At 40.4% G+C, this 16953-nt stretch overlaps 1 protein-coding gene across 8 annotated transcripts in view; it reads right to left on the bottom strand.

The window, feature by feature from the left end:
* Positions 1–7339, bottom strand: part of LOC131246440 (phosphatidylinositol/phosphatidylcholine transfer protein SFH9) — a 54190-nt gene extending 46851 nt beyond the window's left edge. For 4 of the 8 annotated variants that reach the window (XR_009171376.1, XR_009171378.1, XR_009171375.1 and 1 more), the window contains exons 1-2: positions 7056–7338; positions 6580–6880 (exon numbers count right to left, since the gene is read on the bottom strand). Coding sequence is in view for 4 of the 8 variants with exons in the window: in XM_058246572.1 (XP_058102555.1) it covers positions 6580–6880; positions 7056–7062 (308 nt within the window). In the remaining 4 variants the exon portion in view is untranslated. Of the gene's footprint in view, positions 1–6579; positions 6881–7055 lie in introns of all 8 variants that reach the window. The other 4 variants (XM_058246573.1, XM_058246575.1, XR_009171377.1 and 1 more) reach the window with 3 other exon arrangements.
* Between the last annotated feature and the right edge of the window lie 9614 nt (positions 7340–16953).

Below are 16953 nucleotides of genomic sequence, written 5' to 3' on the forward strand. Positions count from 1 at the left end.
CTATCGACAAGCCGAGTGGGCACTGGCATACCACCGACGAGGCAGATAGTGAGGTCTCTTCCACTCTACTTGGTCATGCGCGCGATGGGGCGGCAACCAGTGTTGGAGTGTACTAGACCCTGGTAATGTTTGCAGATACGAACTGTACTGATATTTGGACTAGTTGAGGATTGGTATGTTTGCGTTGCATCTCTAGCATATGACACTCGGCCACATAGGCCTTGCATTACATAGCCTTGGTATGTCTAATAGCATTCATATACTTGGCAGCTTAGCCTTCCATCATCTTCCGTATACTTTAATATCTATATTATTGTCATATGCATTATGTACGCACATATGCACTCTACTGAGCTTCGTAGGAGGCTTATGCACGTTTGTTTACGCTGTAGGTAATGCTAGGGCGTATTAGCAGCATTGAGCCCAAAGCACGAACCTGATCTTTTGAGTTTTTTATTACATCTTGTATTTCCTTTCCAACACCGTACTCAAAATTTTTACTAGTGGATATGTGGTGATGATGTTTTGTGACTTGGTACGCTGGAGGTTATGCTCCTTTAAAAAATAAAAAATAAAAATAAAAATAAAAATCACCCTAAAAATCCTCCTCCTTGGATCCCAGGATCGGAACTTGGCGCATCGGAGTTGGGAGCCGAGAATGAGGCACTATGGAGGTTGTCAACACTGAATTCGGCAGCCGGGAATTTAGTGAGCCCGGTTCTCGAGTTTGGGGGCATGACACATGCGCGCAACCCTTGCAACTTCCTGTGTCAACTTTGTACAGAGAGAAAATGGAGACATCTAGTGGACCCCAATTCGCCATCAGGAGATCCAGACCATTCAACCTCTCCTTTCAACACCAGTAACATATTATTTCAATTTACTTTTTCAAATTAATGAGTATATATGTTAGATCTGTAGAAATGTAAAACTATGCATAAAGGATTGCACCAACATCTAGTGGACCACATCGTGTGTGTTGGGGGGGGGGGGGGGGGGGACCCATCTAGCAAGTGGCAACCATGTGGACCACCACACGCTTGCCACGTGGACAAATGTGTGAGCACCACACGTTGTCCACATGGGCAGTGTGGTGGGCCCCACACGCTGCCACGTCAGCAAGTGGGCCCCACATGGACCCCTCTTGATTTTTATTTTTTTTTAAAAAGTAAAGAAAAGGAAAAAGGAATTTTTCCTTGTAGCATCAGACGGACCCCATTACTTGCTTATGTAGCAAGTGGGCCCTCTTGTTGATCTTTTGTACATCTTATGTAGAAAATGAAATCTATTATTATTTGTGTATTAGATTTGTGTACAACAAGCTCTTGTGGGCAGATTTGATTTTGGTTAATCATGTCATGTGTATTAGACTACAAAGAAAATAGATCTAGAATCAATCTGGACCGTAGGATCATAGGTATAAATGTTTGGATTGATGTAGTGGGACCCATTTGGACCCCACCACTTTAAATTGTACATCAAAAGTAGGTCCCACTGCCTACGCTAAGTTTGGCAGTAGATTTGGATATCTAAAGTCATCTGGTGGATTACATCATGTTTAGGACCATGATGTAGCCATGATCATCATGATCACTGGACCGATCTTAGATTCAAGCCATGGAATTTAGAGGAAAAGGCAAAATGATTAACTTAGGCTGTTAATATTTCAATCAAGCCCAATCCAACCGTACAGTTTAAGTACAAACACCTATTTGGAATGTTTAATGGAAGGAAAGTAAGATCCACCCAACCTAACTTGTAAATCCAAACCATTAGATCCAAAATTGAGATGAATCATGAAATTCAATGGTCGGATTAGATGGATCTTAGCATCCAACGTAGCTCAAAGCAAGATCTTGACATAACTCTAAGATTTAGACTAGATGAACGGTTCAAATTGTACTAAAGATGGTGTATTGTCAATGGAATGGACAGTTCATGGCATGGATCTAAGGATCAAGGGCCGGCTTTGCCGATCAACGATTAGATTATTGATAATTGTTGATTATGTTTTTGATCTTATCATACAAGTACTTGAGTGGTGTAGTGCATTGACTAGATTGTTTAATTATAGTGGTGCCTCAAAAGAGAAAATTGCCCAAAGAAAGAAAACCAAAATCTAGCCAATAGATGATTAGGGAGATGATCAAGAAGCCTAAATGGCCTAAAGGAGAGTGGACGCGTTGGGTAAGTAGTCATTTACACGGATGGATTTTCCCGCATACATCTCATGGTATATCATGTACATCTGCTTATTTACCATTGATATATGCTAGGTATGCAATTGCCTTATATGATGTTGATTACTAGACAACTCAGGAAACAAGTATCACTTAAATTTTTGGGCAAGCGTCCCACATGGACCCAAGTTCGTACCAATAGGGCCTCCTCCTTCGACTGAGGTCAAGGCTGGGGAAGAAGTTTGGCCAACTTCAAAGTAGGTCACTTATCACCAGATTATACGGTCACACATCGTACATAAGAAACTACGAGCAAGCCTTATGAGTACGCTATGACATGTGATGGATTTGTGTAGATCTTGGTTGAATGGGTGTAGGCAGGCCGGACGTTGTGCTAAGCCATGGCCCCGGTGGTTCAACTTATAATCATACATTAGTAATTGGCATATTGATTCTTATATTCTTGCTCTTGTATCTTGATCTTGTTATGAATCATGCATATTACTATTTGTTGGCCTTTTAGCTTGTGTTGTTGAATGGAAAACCATCTAGGTTCTAGAAGACTTTGAGACTTTGAGAGCAGACTGATGCATTTGAGAAGCATGCTCCTCCTAATTTGATGACTGAATAAAGATTGTTACTTTTGTTCTTGATTTGAATAATGTTATATTTATGTTCGGCCAAGTGTGGCCATATGGATGGCTGGGTTGGATTATTATTATTACTTTTGGGATGGATGTTGATTTAGTAATGGATGATGACTATGGAATTTAATATTGTTCAGTCATTGCTTGAATACCTAGCTTTGGGTTGTAAATTGCCTATATATCATCCACACCCGAGTCACGCCTCCGACTCGGCGATCTAAGTCAAATGAGCTTAAGTTACTGGAGGAAGGGTGTGACACAATCCATCCTGGACTATTGAGTCAAGTGCGTCTGATCACATGACAGGTTTCTCATCCACTTTTTTCTTCATATAATCTATCATCTAAAAGGGATAAAGTAAGAGTTGTGGAGGAATCCCAATTTTCTATTTTTGAAAAGGGTGATACCAATCTTAATGATCACTTATCTCTATCCTTTGTACTTCATATTCCAAATTATCCACAAATTTGTTGTTTGTTAGTAGTCTTACCAAAAGTCTTAATTACTGTGTAACTTTCTTTTCCACTCACTGTGTTTTCCAAGACTTGGTCACGAGGAAAATGATTGGGAGATGTCATGAAGTGGATGGTCTCTACCTTCTCGATGTCTCTGGTTCTCATGAAGATTTTTACTTAAGTAGTAAATAATAGAGATAATATTGTTTCCCAGATTGAGTTATGACACAATCGTTTAGGACATTTGTCTTTTTGATCATTGAAATTGTTATTTCCAGACTTGTTTAAGTTGGGTACAAATCAAAATTCATAGTGTGAGGTTTGTGAATTGTCCAAACATTGTAGATCAACACTTGCATCAAGTTTAAATAAAAGTTTGTTTCCATTGCTCATTGTTCTCTCAGATGTGTGGGGACCAGCTCCGATTGTTGGATATTTCAGTTCTTTTGTGGATGATTTCTCTCATTGTACTTGGTTATATCTTATGAAGACTCGTGATGAAATACCACATATTATTAAAAAAATTCCATAAGATGGCACTGACACAATTTAATAATAATATAAAAATATTATGGTTAGATAATGCCCGTGAATATTTTGAAGGCACATTACAGGAGTACTTGGAGGAGTATGAGATGATACATCAAAGTTCTTGCTTGTGCACCCCTCAATAGAATGGTGTGGCCGAATAAAAAAAATTGTCATCTTTTTTAAGTTGCTCGAAGTCTCTAGTCAAGGATGCACGTTTCAAAGCATTTTGGGGTAGATGCAATTCTTACGGCTGCTTATCTCATTAATCATATGCCGTCTAAGGTATTGAAGTTAAAATCCCCATATCAGATCATTTGTCCATATCAGTCGTCTTTCATTGTTCCAACTCATGTTTTTGGATGTGTCTATTTCATTCGTATCTTAGGTCTAACAAGAAGAAATTAGATCCAAAATCCATTCGGGGAGTATATCTAGATTATCCCACTACATATAAGGGATGCACCTTTTCTAAATCCATGCCTTTCTTTTCCTGTAATCTTGCCTCTCTTCAGAGGGAGCTTCGTGAGAGGGAAGAGAGACATCTTCCTCCAGTGCGTACCCTTCTTGTTCCTTGAAATTCATCAACGAATGTCCCAGTTAATTCAAGACATCCAGCTACTACTAATACAGATACAATTCATCAACTAATGTCCCAATTAATTCAAGACATCCTACTACCAGTAAAACAGATACAGTGAAGGAACTGCAAGTATATTCGAGATGCCAAAAATGGGTCACCACCGAAACATGTCCTCTCACTTATTTTGATTCCTTGGAACCAGATATTGTTTTTCCCTTTGTTTGTTCTTATTTCTTTAAAGGTTAGTCCTACATTTCTTTACGAAAGGTAAGCATCAGTGTACTTCACATCCTATATCTAAATTTATATCATATTCGGCTTGTCATCTTCCTATTATTCTTTCTTATTTTCGATTTCTTCTATGTCTTTGCATTCCAGATTCCAAGAGGCGGCCTCCAATCCAAAGTGGCATGAAGCTGTGATGGAAGAGATAAGGGTGTTGATAATAAAAAAAATTTAAATAAAAAAGGCATGCGGGAACTGGTAGACTTACCTAGAAGAAAGGAGCCAGTTGTATATGGGTCTTCACAATCAAAACAAGGCAAATTGGTCCATTGAAAGTTATGAAGCTAGACTTGTTGCTAAGGGGTACACTCAAACATATGAAATTGACTATAATGAAACATTTGCACTTGTAGCCAATGCGAACTCCATACGGGTCCTATTGTCCCTTAAAGCAAATTTTTCTTGGCCATTGTGTCAACTAGATGTGAAGAATGTGTTTCTCCATGGAGACTTGAAGGAAGAAGTGTACAACATGGCTCATCCACCTGATTTTCGATTCCCCAACAATGAAGGAAAGTTTTTCTATTTAAAGAAGTCTATTTATAGTCTTAAACATCTCCTCAAGCTTGGTTCAAGAGGCTCAGTTAAGCTATAAAGAGGATTGGTTATTCCTAGAGTCATGTTGATTACACTCTCTTTGCAAAGCAAAGGGGACAGTTGACGATAGCTTTGATTGTTTATGTGGATGATATTATGGTGACAAGAAATGATTCCCAGGAAATTAAAGACTTAAAGGAAACTTTGGCGAAAGAATTTAAGATTAAGGATTTAAGAAATTTGAGGTTTTTTTTTTGGTATAGAAGTAGCTCGATTAAATAAAGGTATATTTATCTCAAAGAAAAAGTACACCTTAGATCTATTGAAGGACATTGGCAAGCTCAGTTCTAGACCCGAGGACTCTCCTATTGATCCTAATCATAAACTAAGCCGCTAGGGGGAGTTGTTACCTAATAAAGAGACGTATCGGAGATTAGTTGATCAAATACTCTACCTCTTACTCGACCTGATATACATATGTAATAAGTGTGATGACTCGGTTTATGTAAGCACCGCGAGTTCCTCACCTAGAGGCTGTTGAAAGCATCCTAAGGCATTTGAAGGCATCTCCTGGAAAGGGCCTCTCATTTGCAAACCATGGTCATCTCCACATAGAAGCTTATACTGATGCAAATTGGGTCGGTGATATACATGACCAAAGGTCGACCACAAGATATTGTACTCTTGTGGGAGGAAACTTGGTCGTGTGGAGAAGCAAGAAACGGGCTGTAGTGGTTAAGTCTAGCACAAAGGCAACACACAGGGTTATGGCTTATGGTGTAATAGAGTTACTATGGGTGAAAATTTGGTTACATGATTTGGGAATTCTCCTATGAAGCTGTTTTGTGATAAGGGATAACAAGGCAGCCATCAGCATTGCACAAAATCATGCTTGATTGGGGCCCATTTAGTCAACTTTCAGCAGGTCAAGTTGACACTGCGAGACAGACAACATTCTTACAAAAGAATGGCCAATTAAATCATCACATACATGTCCACAACCAAAAAAAATGAATACATATTTGGGTTCCTCACATTTTTAAGAATTTACCAATAATTTTGAGATTTTTTCCCAAAAAATATTGGGCTTTCACCATCAAATGTGGACCACTTCTGTGATCTCTTCTTCAGCATCCATTTGAAGGACACCGAGAGAAGGGTTAGGATCAGGAGGATATTTGGGGAATCACCAATCACAGTAGGGTCCATCAGACCAACAGTTTGGATCACCAATCCATGAGCCCCAACTAATCCAAACCCAAAAGGTGTAATCATCCTGTTATATCATAGGCTGAAGGCTCATACAATTCTTCCATTCTCTAAAACATATAAAGTAATAATAGGGCAATTAGAAGTGGACATACCTCCGCATGGTGTGGTAATCGTCATGCCGAGGTGGCAGAAGATCTTTCGCAAGCAGGGCAATGCGGAAAGCATCGACAGCTTCCTCTTCCTCCGCATCTCTCAAGTCCTCAATCGAAACCGACTGGAACCGGCCATTCGCTCTCCGCTTCCCTCGCTTCCTAAGAGAACCGGTCAACCTAGTCGAGGCATCTATCGCTTTCTTCTTGAGAGATCGTATCCGGATACGCTTCCTCTCATCTTCCGACATCTCAATGTCAGATCTTCTCTCGATCCTATCTTCTTGACTCGAGAACCCTTCCCCTAGAAAATTCAAGATCCAAACCATGAGGATAAAACCCATTTGATTGGATTGCAAAAGGGGGCTTTGTCCTCATTATCAACTAAAATTGCGACACCTCCAGTTTGATTTTTGCAATTTCAATTCAAAGGAAAGCATCCAAACGCAACGTCAAATTTCAACATTGAGAAATCATACCTGGCATTCTCTCTTCCGAATCTCAGAATATCGGGAAAGGAGCGACTGCGAGAGATTTTGTGGGAGTGAATAAGGAGGATCTGAAACGGATCGATCGGGCTTTTTCTTGAATAAAACGCATCAGAAACTGAAATTCCCCTCTTTTTTCTTCTTTCTTTCTTACATAGGGTGAGAAATGAGAATGCATAGATGAGAGTAGCTGTAGAAGAGGAGTGGAAGGAAAACTGATTTTTAAAGCGCGAAACCGGAATCCGCGAAAGTGGAAAAACCGCTACACAGGAACTCTCGATACAGACGCCCTCATCCTCAAACGCCAGGTACGGACGCAGCACACGTGCCAAATCACACGTCGGTGCGAGATCTGTTACGTTCATCAGATCAGTGAGTGTGTCCTGTGCTCACGATCCGGCTGGCAAGATTAAAGCGTGTGAGATAGAGTGTTGGATGTTAGATCTTTGGTTCGTACAGGTGGAGTCCACACGATCAATGGCACTGGCTGGGTTTTATTGTGTACATAGAATTCACGTGGCACGTGTGATGAGTTTGTGATGGGGACTTGCTTTTTGCTAACGGAGGAATGTGGACGTTGCATTCCTCGAAATGGAATTGCTCCTGATGGGTGGGTGGGCCGCTGTGAGATCCGTGTGATGAACCCATCATCCCACTTGTATGTGCCGAATTAGCTCAAGATGGCCGTTTGTGTGTTGGCGGACGTGGATTGCAGGCTGACACTTCCAGCAGCGCCTCGTTACTAGACGATGCTCTGTGGGCCCCACCATGATGTATGATGTATTTTATCCACGCCATCCATCCATTTTTTCAGCTGATTTTATCAATGGAACCAAAAAATGAGGCAGATCCAAATCTCAGGTGAACCACACCACAGGAAACAGTTGGGATTGTACGCTTGCCATTAAAAAACTTAAAAACTTTTCGAGGGACACAAATGTTTTTGATAAATATGATATTTTCATTTTCCCTTCATCTAAATCTGTGTGACTTAATCAACAGGTTGGATGGCAAATAAACATTGCAACGGGCAGTAGGAAGTTTTTATGGTGGACGTTCAATCACATTTTTTCTTATGGTGTGGTCCACTTGAGATTTGGATCTGCGTTAGTTTTGGTATTATGCCATAAAATAATGATTCAAGATGGATGGACGGCGTTGATAAAACATATACATTATGGTGGGGGCACAGAGCACCGTCAGTGGCGACGTCGCTACCGACAGCGTCAGTATGCAATCCGCGTCCTGCGTTGGCGCTTGGAGATACGCGTTCATTCGGCTTTCCAGATTTGCATCGGATAACAAATGGGAAGATGTATCCTCATCTGGACCGTTGGTCTGTTGGGCCACACGGAAAATAGACCATGCCCAGTATTTTCCTTGATGGGTCCAAGATTAGTAGTCAGGATATCGCAGTACGTGTGATGTTTGGTCATGATCTCCCCACGTTGATTGCATCAGAGCAACGGCCCGGATCTCTGAAACATGGTCCCACAGCAGGAGGGCCACATGGGGAAAAAATTCTCACTCATCGTAGATCTCACCATCCATAGAAAGGCAATATCTCCGATTAATGAGATTTGCCACGTGGCCTATATATGCAGTGTGGCCTTTTAGATTAAGGGCTCAGATCCTCAGTTGATGAGGAAGAACGGACGAGCCAGGCTGGTCGCGTAGCTTTCGGAGGGAAATAACGTAGCGTGTAACAGCCGCTTCGCCTGAAGGCGACGGCGGCATCAGGTGAATCACGACGTCGACTCCGCAGCTTCTGTTTTAGAGGAGTTATCTGATACTCAGTCTGCGTACGCTTGATACGCAGGCACTCAGAAATTACATACGTGACATATATTAACTCAAATAAAACTAATTAGATCGTGCATCCACAGTCGCCAAGTCAGAATCCCGACGTCAGATTGGTTGAACAATCCTAACCGCTGATTCGTGGACACTCGTTTGTCTTGTGTAAATAGGAATGCTGAATTATTTTTTATTTTGAACCGTCCAATAAATGTCCGCCAATCCGATACTCGAATTTTTTTTAATTTTTGGTCAATGATACATCTAGAATGGGTACCTTAATTTGGACAGTTTAATTTTATTACTGGTATGCCACGCGTACAAGTTTTAAGTAACTTTTAATTGCCTGTGTATCATACATCACACTCCACCAGAGTATCAAAGTTTTTCTTTTTTTGATTTGTTTTAGGCTTCGGGTTCGTCGCGGCGCTTCTCTCGTGATTCCCTATTACCTGTTGGTACGCAAACGTTATGGGTCCTTATAACATACATATGTGAATAATATCCTCATGTGCCCGTCCGTGCAAGTGGGGCCCATGGTTTGGAGATCCACGTCGAGATCCAGCGGCCCCAACTTAGATGGTGAATTGGGTATGCCCCGAAAAACTCCTTCGTTGGAAGATCGTGGCCCTTGATCCGTGGCATACAAAATAGACGGTTAAGAGAAAAGAACATGTATCAGGAAATTGTATAGCTACGATCTTTCAATTGTGAGATTTCTGGATAAGCTGCTATCCATGATGGGATAGTTCAATGGTCTGGATCGACAAACCATGGCCCATTTTGCCTGAGATGTTGCGAGACGATTACAGGAGGCCGTTCATGTCATACGACCTGTAATTTCTCTTCATCTTATTACTACCAGTAGGTATGGAGCATGCAACCCACGTGGAGAGGAAAGCGGTTAGCAACATCCGGAGAGAGAGACGGGTAGAGAAGCTGGACGCGGATTAGCTACTGACAGGTTGAGTAGCGAGACTGGCTACTGAAGTGACGTCACCAAGTTCTGTGGCCCCACCATGATGTATGTGTTGTATCTACACCGTACATGCATTTGGAGAGATCATTTTAGGGCATGATCCAAAGAATGAGGCAGATCCAAGGCTGGAGTGGACCCCACCACAGAAAAGAGAAGGGAGAGTGACGTCCACCGTTGAAACCTTCCTAATTTGATATCCAAACTGTTCATATGCTAACGCATACATGAAAGAAGGTAAAACACAAATATCAGGTTGATCGAAAACTTTTGTGGCCCTTAGAACTTTTTAACGGTGGGCATCACTCTCCCCACTGTTTTCTGTGGTGTGATCCACTCGCGCTTTGGATCTGACTCATTCTTTGGATCATGCCCTAATATGATCTCTCTAAATGGATGAATGGTGTGGATACAAAACATTCATCATGGTGGGGCCTACAAAACTTGGGGATGCCAATTCAGTAGCGAGTCTCGCCACTCAACCTGTCAGTAGCTAATCCCCGTCCAGAGAAGCTACTGTACATGAGTTATTTAAAAGGTATTTGATATTCAAATAGACCATGACATCAATTGGATCTGGTCCTTTTCTGGACTAAAACATACATGCGGCTTCTTTTTTTTCACACACTCACACCCATACAAACCACATGGTCTCTCAAACTCATGACCTTGGTGTTGAAACACCCTGTGTCCAGCCACAAGTATGGACCCAACTTGGAGTAATACATACATACAAGCCTCACATAGGATTAAAATATTTCAATTGTTTGATTATTTAAAGGTTATAAAAAATATCAAAATTTAAAAGAAAAGAATAAAACATTCAAATATAAATTTTATTTTTTTATATCTCATCTAAAGTAATAATTTAATGTTTCATGAGATATTAAATCACTAAGGTTGATTGCTACTTCATTTGAGATAGATCTCTCGAACAGAAATTGTTACTCCGTATATTCCACTACATGATTATTTTTATAGATTTGTTGACTAAAGTTCTTATGAAGTCTTTAAGTTTGAAAAGCTCATATACAAGCTAGGCATGCATGATATCTATTTTGATATCTCTTTTTCCTTTTTATTTTCTCTTATTTATTTCTCTAAATTACCATATTTCGCACAATTTCTTAGTTTCCAAGTCCTTTGATTCTTAAATGGCAACCACAATATGATCACAAGTCAAATCCAACAAGCATGGTATCTTTTCCATGACTAAACATGCTAAGAGAATCTCCATTTATTTTCATTTGATTGACTACAACCATCACCCTTGAGAAGCATGCTGAAATTTATTCAGGCTCCATATGCAATCCTTCAAACTCAGCCCTTTATGTTTAGAGACGGACTTTTCACCATACTTTGAAGAAGCTCCCTTGCTTGCTTAGAAGTAGTTGCGGTGCGATTATTTCAAATGTGGCTTCATCAACTCTGATATACGAGGAAAAAAGCTTTCTTATTTTCCTTTTTTTCTAGGCTCCTGTAGCAAATCCATTTGATTTTTGTGGTAGAGTTGCTTCTTCTTGTTGTGAAGCTGGGATTCAACATAGCCTTTGACAATCTTCCAAGTAACTTGAGAGCCCAACAAAAGCTCTCATTTAAATACACCAATATTCGCACTTCTCTTTCAATCAAGGACTTGGGGCTAAAACAAATTTGAAGAGGCTATGGAGAAAGGACTTCTAGCTTTGATACCACTTTGATGGTTTTAACAGATTCAATCAACAAGATTTTGCACAGCTAAATAAAACAATTGTAAACAATTCATATATTTGGATCACAAAACAAATAAGAATAACGTTTTGGGAGATGCACGACTATAAGGTTGTACAAAGCTCCATAATATTACCAAATGAGGCTTTTTTCTCTTTACCAAGATCTTATACAATCCCTTCGCTATTCTATATATCTCTTCTTCATTTACACTTCTATTTTCCACTTATTTTTCTTTCTCCTACTGCGTACACTTCTCCATCTCCACTCCTTTTTATAAATACATCAAGTAAATCCATATTAAATACAATACATTTAATTCTTGTAAAACAATCTTGAATGGCATTAATGACTGTAGATGTGAGTCCATAGTGGTAGACCCTGTGGGTTTCAATACTAAGGTCATAGGTTCAAGTACCTATGACCTTAGTATGTGAGGGTGTGAGGGTGTGTTATAATTTTTTTTTTAAAGACTGTGAATCATACAACTATAGGCCCACCTAGACGAATAAAATAAGAGAGCATAGAGTGGTAGAACCCACCTAATTTCAGGTCTAACCCATGTTTCTCTTTATTTAGTCAATTAAGCACATGGTATTAAAATGTCATTTTGCAAGTGAACGATAGTTTTGAAATTTTTTGCTTCTTTTTTTTTTTTAACTTAATATAAAAGTGAATGAGAGAGAGAGAGAGAGAGAGAGAGAGAGAGAGAGAGAGGGCAGTGGCATGTAGCCCTAATTCATTCTCTCCATTCTCTTTTTTTTCTCTCTCTCTTTTCAATTCATTTTCACTTCTCCATAATTTTTCATGACATCAGAGCATATTTATTCTTATTTACACCACTTACTTCTAGTCTCTCTCTTCCATCTTGCAAATTATTCTTTTTCTTTTCCACTTTGCTCTTCATATCTCCCATGTACTGAAAGTTCTTTAAGAAACTTAGGGTTTCTTCTTCTTTTTTTTGGTGTATCAGACCTTTGTAATGATCCGTGTGTGAGAGGGTGAATGTTGTATTCTTGATCAAATTGTTTCCCTCGTGTTCGTTAAAACGTGTGGGCTGATTGTTACATCCTATGTGGTGTGTACATAATGTGAGGTATGTAATTGGAACATTCTTATATTTAGAAGAGTAAGCCCTCATTCGCATAAGGGTGATCCAAGATCTAGTTCCTAAATCCATCTAATTATACAGGGGTTCAAATAACCTCTATAAACTAAATGGACTAAATTGACTCAAATATTTGTTATGGCCAAAGGCAAATTAAAATATCTGACCGTGGAAAAATCAGATGAAAATGATAGCATGTACGATCCATGGATTCAAAAAAAAATGCCTGGGCCCATTTGGGAGCATGGATTCAGAACCCCCTGGATTCAAAACCCCCTAGATTTCAAATCCTCCTATTGTGTTTGGCACCCTGGATTGGATTGGGAATCAATTTTTATCCAAAAGTAGCTATACATGGTATATTTACAGGGGCTTGAATTTAATTACTAAATCAACTTTAATCTCGCTAATTACTGAACCTATGTAATGTTTTACAATGGTTGAAATAGGCCCACTGAAATATATGCTTTCCCCGAAAATGATGAAATTCCAAGTCTCAAATAGGCCACAGGCACAAAATCATGTCCGAGTGGCTAACTAACGATTTTTAACCATTGATTTACATGAACAATGTTTGGACGGTGTTGATCATCATATTAATGTAATTATAGTGATGCAATTGATAATGTAATTGTTTTGGGACACCATTAGTGGGCTATGTGCCCAATAGAATAATAGTGCGGTGACATACATCTTACACATGCAACTCTTGGAAGGATTTTAGATGCGATCCAAGCTCTCACCAGGGATTTCAAACCCCCTCCCATTTACTTTATGGAACCAAACAACCAGGGGATTTGAAATCCCCACAAATCCATGGTGCCAAACAACCCCTTAGATTACAATGTGGTTGTATAATCATATGAAAATGTAATGTTTTTAGATATTGCTAAGGAGGTGCGAGAGGCATTACAAGATATTTATTCATCTAATAAAAATATTTCTCATACATTAGTTGTTTGAAAACATGTTTACATTCCAATGGGGAGATAAGTCCCTTGGTGAATATTATTCGAAACTCAAATGAATGTGAGAGGAGTTTTGTGTGGCTAAATTCATATTTGGCGTAAAACCATAATATGAGCCAGTTTGTGTGAAAATCTTGGGTGGCAAGGATATTCCATCTCTAATTGAAGTTTATGCTCGCCTTCAACGTGTATTTCTTGACTCTATGGGTAGAGCCTGCGATAATTCTGCTATGGCATCATTTGTTGGACGAGGCAGAGGTGGTAATCATGGTAGCAAATGCAATTAAGGTAATTAGGGTGGTCATGGTGATGCAAGAGGACTTCGTGATAGAGGTCGTGGACTTGAGAAGTTTACTCACTTGTGGGCTTACAAATCACACTTCTGATAAATGTTGGGATCTCCATGGGAAGTCAGTTTAGACAAATCAGGTATCTTATTCTAAAGAGAGCAGCAAGCCTCATTCTACCGATTCTACTCTTAAAACTCTGCAACCAAGTACATCTAGTGATATAGTCACGCTTATGAAAGATGAGTATTCCGAGTTATTTAAGTATCAGCCTACCTCTACAACTACTCTCACTCCTACAGCCACATTCGTGAACTCATGCATGACTTATTTAGGGTCCAAGTCTTCTGCTCTACGAGCCATTGACTCTAGGGCCTCTGACCATATTACAGATGAGTTCAGTGCTTTTCTCTTTTCACACACTGTTGTCGAGTTCATCAGTCACTTTAGCAAATGGTACCTCGTCTAAAAAGTGTGGAAAGCATACCATTCACCTAAGTTCCTTTCTTTCATAGTCATTTGTTCTCTATATACCTAAATTTCCTTTTAGCTTTATGTTGGTTAGTAAACTCACAAAATAACTTACCAAATTTTGACTTTTTATCCTTCACCCTATATTTTCAACATTTAAAGATGAAATTTTAAAATTAAAAATAATAATAATAATAATGATGATGGAAGACATGAACATGACAGCATTACTATCTCAACAGCAATGTAATTAAGCAATAATACAAAATTACATCTCTCTTTACCAGTGACATTGTCATCTCAATCACCTGTCCTTGAAGATTCTCAAAAGCATTATTCCTTAATTATTGGCTATCATCTTTAAAATGTAAAGCGTGTGAGTCAAGTACAATTTATTTGTCGAACAAATATCTGATGAAGATGGAGAAAAAAAACAACGAGCCGGAGTAACAAATGGATCAAAATCCAGTACGTACAGATGACCATGCCGCCTACCCCTCCCAAGTACCTTTCCCGTTACCAGATCCTGCACAAAACAACAGTTGGGAATAAATATGACTAAGCAGTTATTGGATGTGAGTTGACCAACTGAAATTAAATTGGAAGAGAGATTAGGGACATGAAATACATCACGAAGGATGAACTGGTGATGAGCAGAAGGAGAGAAAGTCAATGATCCAACGGACTGAATAGGTAGTCTAGTGTCATCTGCAGTAGAAATATCCTGATTGTCAGTGTAGGGTCGAATGTCACGAAGATGGGATACAGCACCAGTCATATGATTAGAAACACCCGAATCGAAGAATCATGAAGAAAATGCGGATATACCTGACATACCGGCCGCAGGGAGGGCCTGAACAATTTGCTGGAGCATTGTAGGAGTCAAAGGTGATGAAAGACCTTCAGCAGAAGATGTAGAATCACTAACAGACGGCTCGGAAGAAATAGTGGCAGCAGTAGCAGAAAGAGCATGACCTCGGCCACGACCACCACGTCCACAGCCGGAAGAATATGCATATTCACATGTACGGCATTCCTAAATACCATGACCAGTTCGTCAACAATAAGCACACAATTCTTTGCATTAAGTGACAACATGACCCACCTTGTTATAGTCGCGACAAGTCAAAGGAGAGGAGTCACGTGTTGGTGTAGTGGTGGACACAACAAGCACCATATCTGATGATCTCGGAGTTGAGAAAGGAAGAGAGAGAACTTTCAGTCGTCGTTCCTCAGCCAATAGATCATTAATAACCGAATTCAATGAAGGAGTAGGGCTATGGTTCAAGAGAGCAGCCCAACAATGCTTGAATTCCGGACGCAGCTTCATAAGAAATTGGCGAACTTGCACACTCTCGTGCATAGTTTGAAAAATCCTAAAGTCATAAGGAAATATTGGATCCATCAAGGCCATCTCAGTCCAAAATGTGACAATTTTAGAGTAAACTGATTGAATACTGTCGTCACCCTGAGTAAGGTTAACGAGATCTTGTTCCAGACGATATGACCGGGCCGCATTACTTTGTTGATAAATTGTCTGAAGATACTCCCACATTGCCTTAGCCGTGCGATGAGGTGTGAGGCCAACAGCAATGGACCGATCGACCGAATCAAGAATCCATGTAATAATCCGTCCATTGTTCATTTCTCAATCAGCCAATTTATCGGCATCTGTGGAAGTGGGAATAGTAACAGATCCATCAATTAGTCCCCACAAACCACGACCCTTGAGGAAGTTCTGAAAATGGATGGCTCATAGCGAATAGTTGGTACCATCAAAACTACACCGTGGGGCCTCTGTACGTGGTTAGTTCTTGTCTATTGATCGGAATTAATGTAAAGCACGCAAAGAGTTGCAGCAGAAGAATGTTTTATGTGTACCAAACAGCAGGAGATACCCAAGGGGTAGCAGTATCTAGATCGGCGGAATAGGAATAGCAACAGGAGCTCTGGATTTGGAAAATGTAGATTTGGATCTAGCGAAATAGCAACAGCAATAGTGGATCTGGATCTGGATAAGCGAGATCTGGCGCTGGATCGAGATAATCGAGATCTGGCGACGCAACAGCAACAGCAACAGATTTGGATGGGAGCAACAGCAACAGGGGTTGCTGGAACTCGAACAGATCGAGCAATAGAGGTGACCAGGCGACGCTCGACAAGCATAAGGGTGACGCTAGACGAGCAGAGGCACGATCGGACGAGTAGAGGGGCTATCGGATGAGCAGGGGGTAGTCGGATCTGCAACAGGGGGCGGTCGGACGAGCAGGGGGTGGTTGGATCTGCAACAGGGAGCGGTCGGACAAGCAGGGGATGGTCGGATCTACAACAGGGGGCTCGGGACGAGCAACAAGGGGCGCTGGACGAGCAGAGGGATGGTCGGACGACGCAGTAGGGGGGTGGCCGGACGACGCAAGGATGGTCGGACGAGCAGGGATAGTGGCCGGACAAGCAAGGATGGTGGTCAGACGCAGCAAGGATAATCGGATATGACAGGTGGTGCCGGATTTGGATCAGTGAAGCTCTGATACCATGAAAACCAAGAGGAGCTAAAAGTTTTTGTGTATTTGAG

This window comes from Magnolia sinica, chromosome 5, assembly GCF_029962835.1.
Source record: "Magnolia sinica isolate HGM2019 chromosome 5, MsV1, whole genome shotgun sequence".
NCBI classification, from domain to species: Eukaryota; Viridiplantae; Streptophyta; class Magnoliopsida; order Magnoliales; family Magnoliaceae; genus Magnolia; species Magnolia sinica.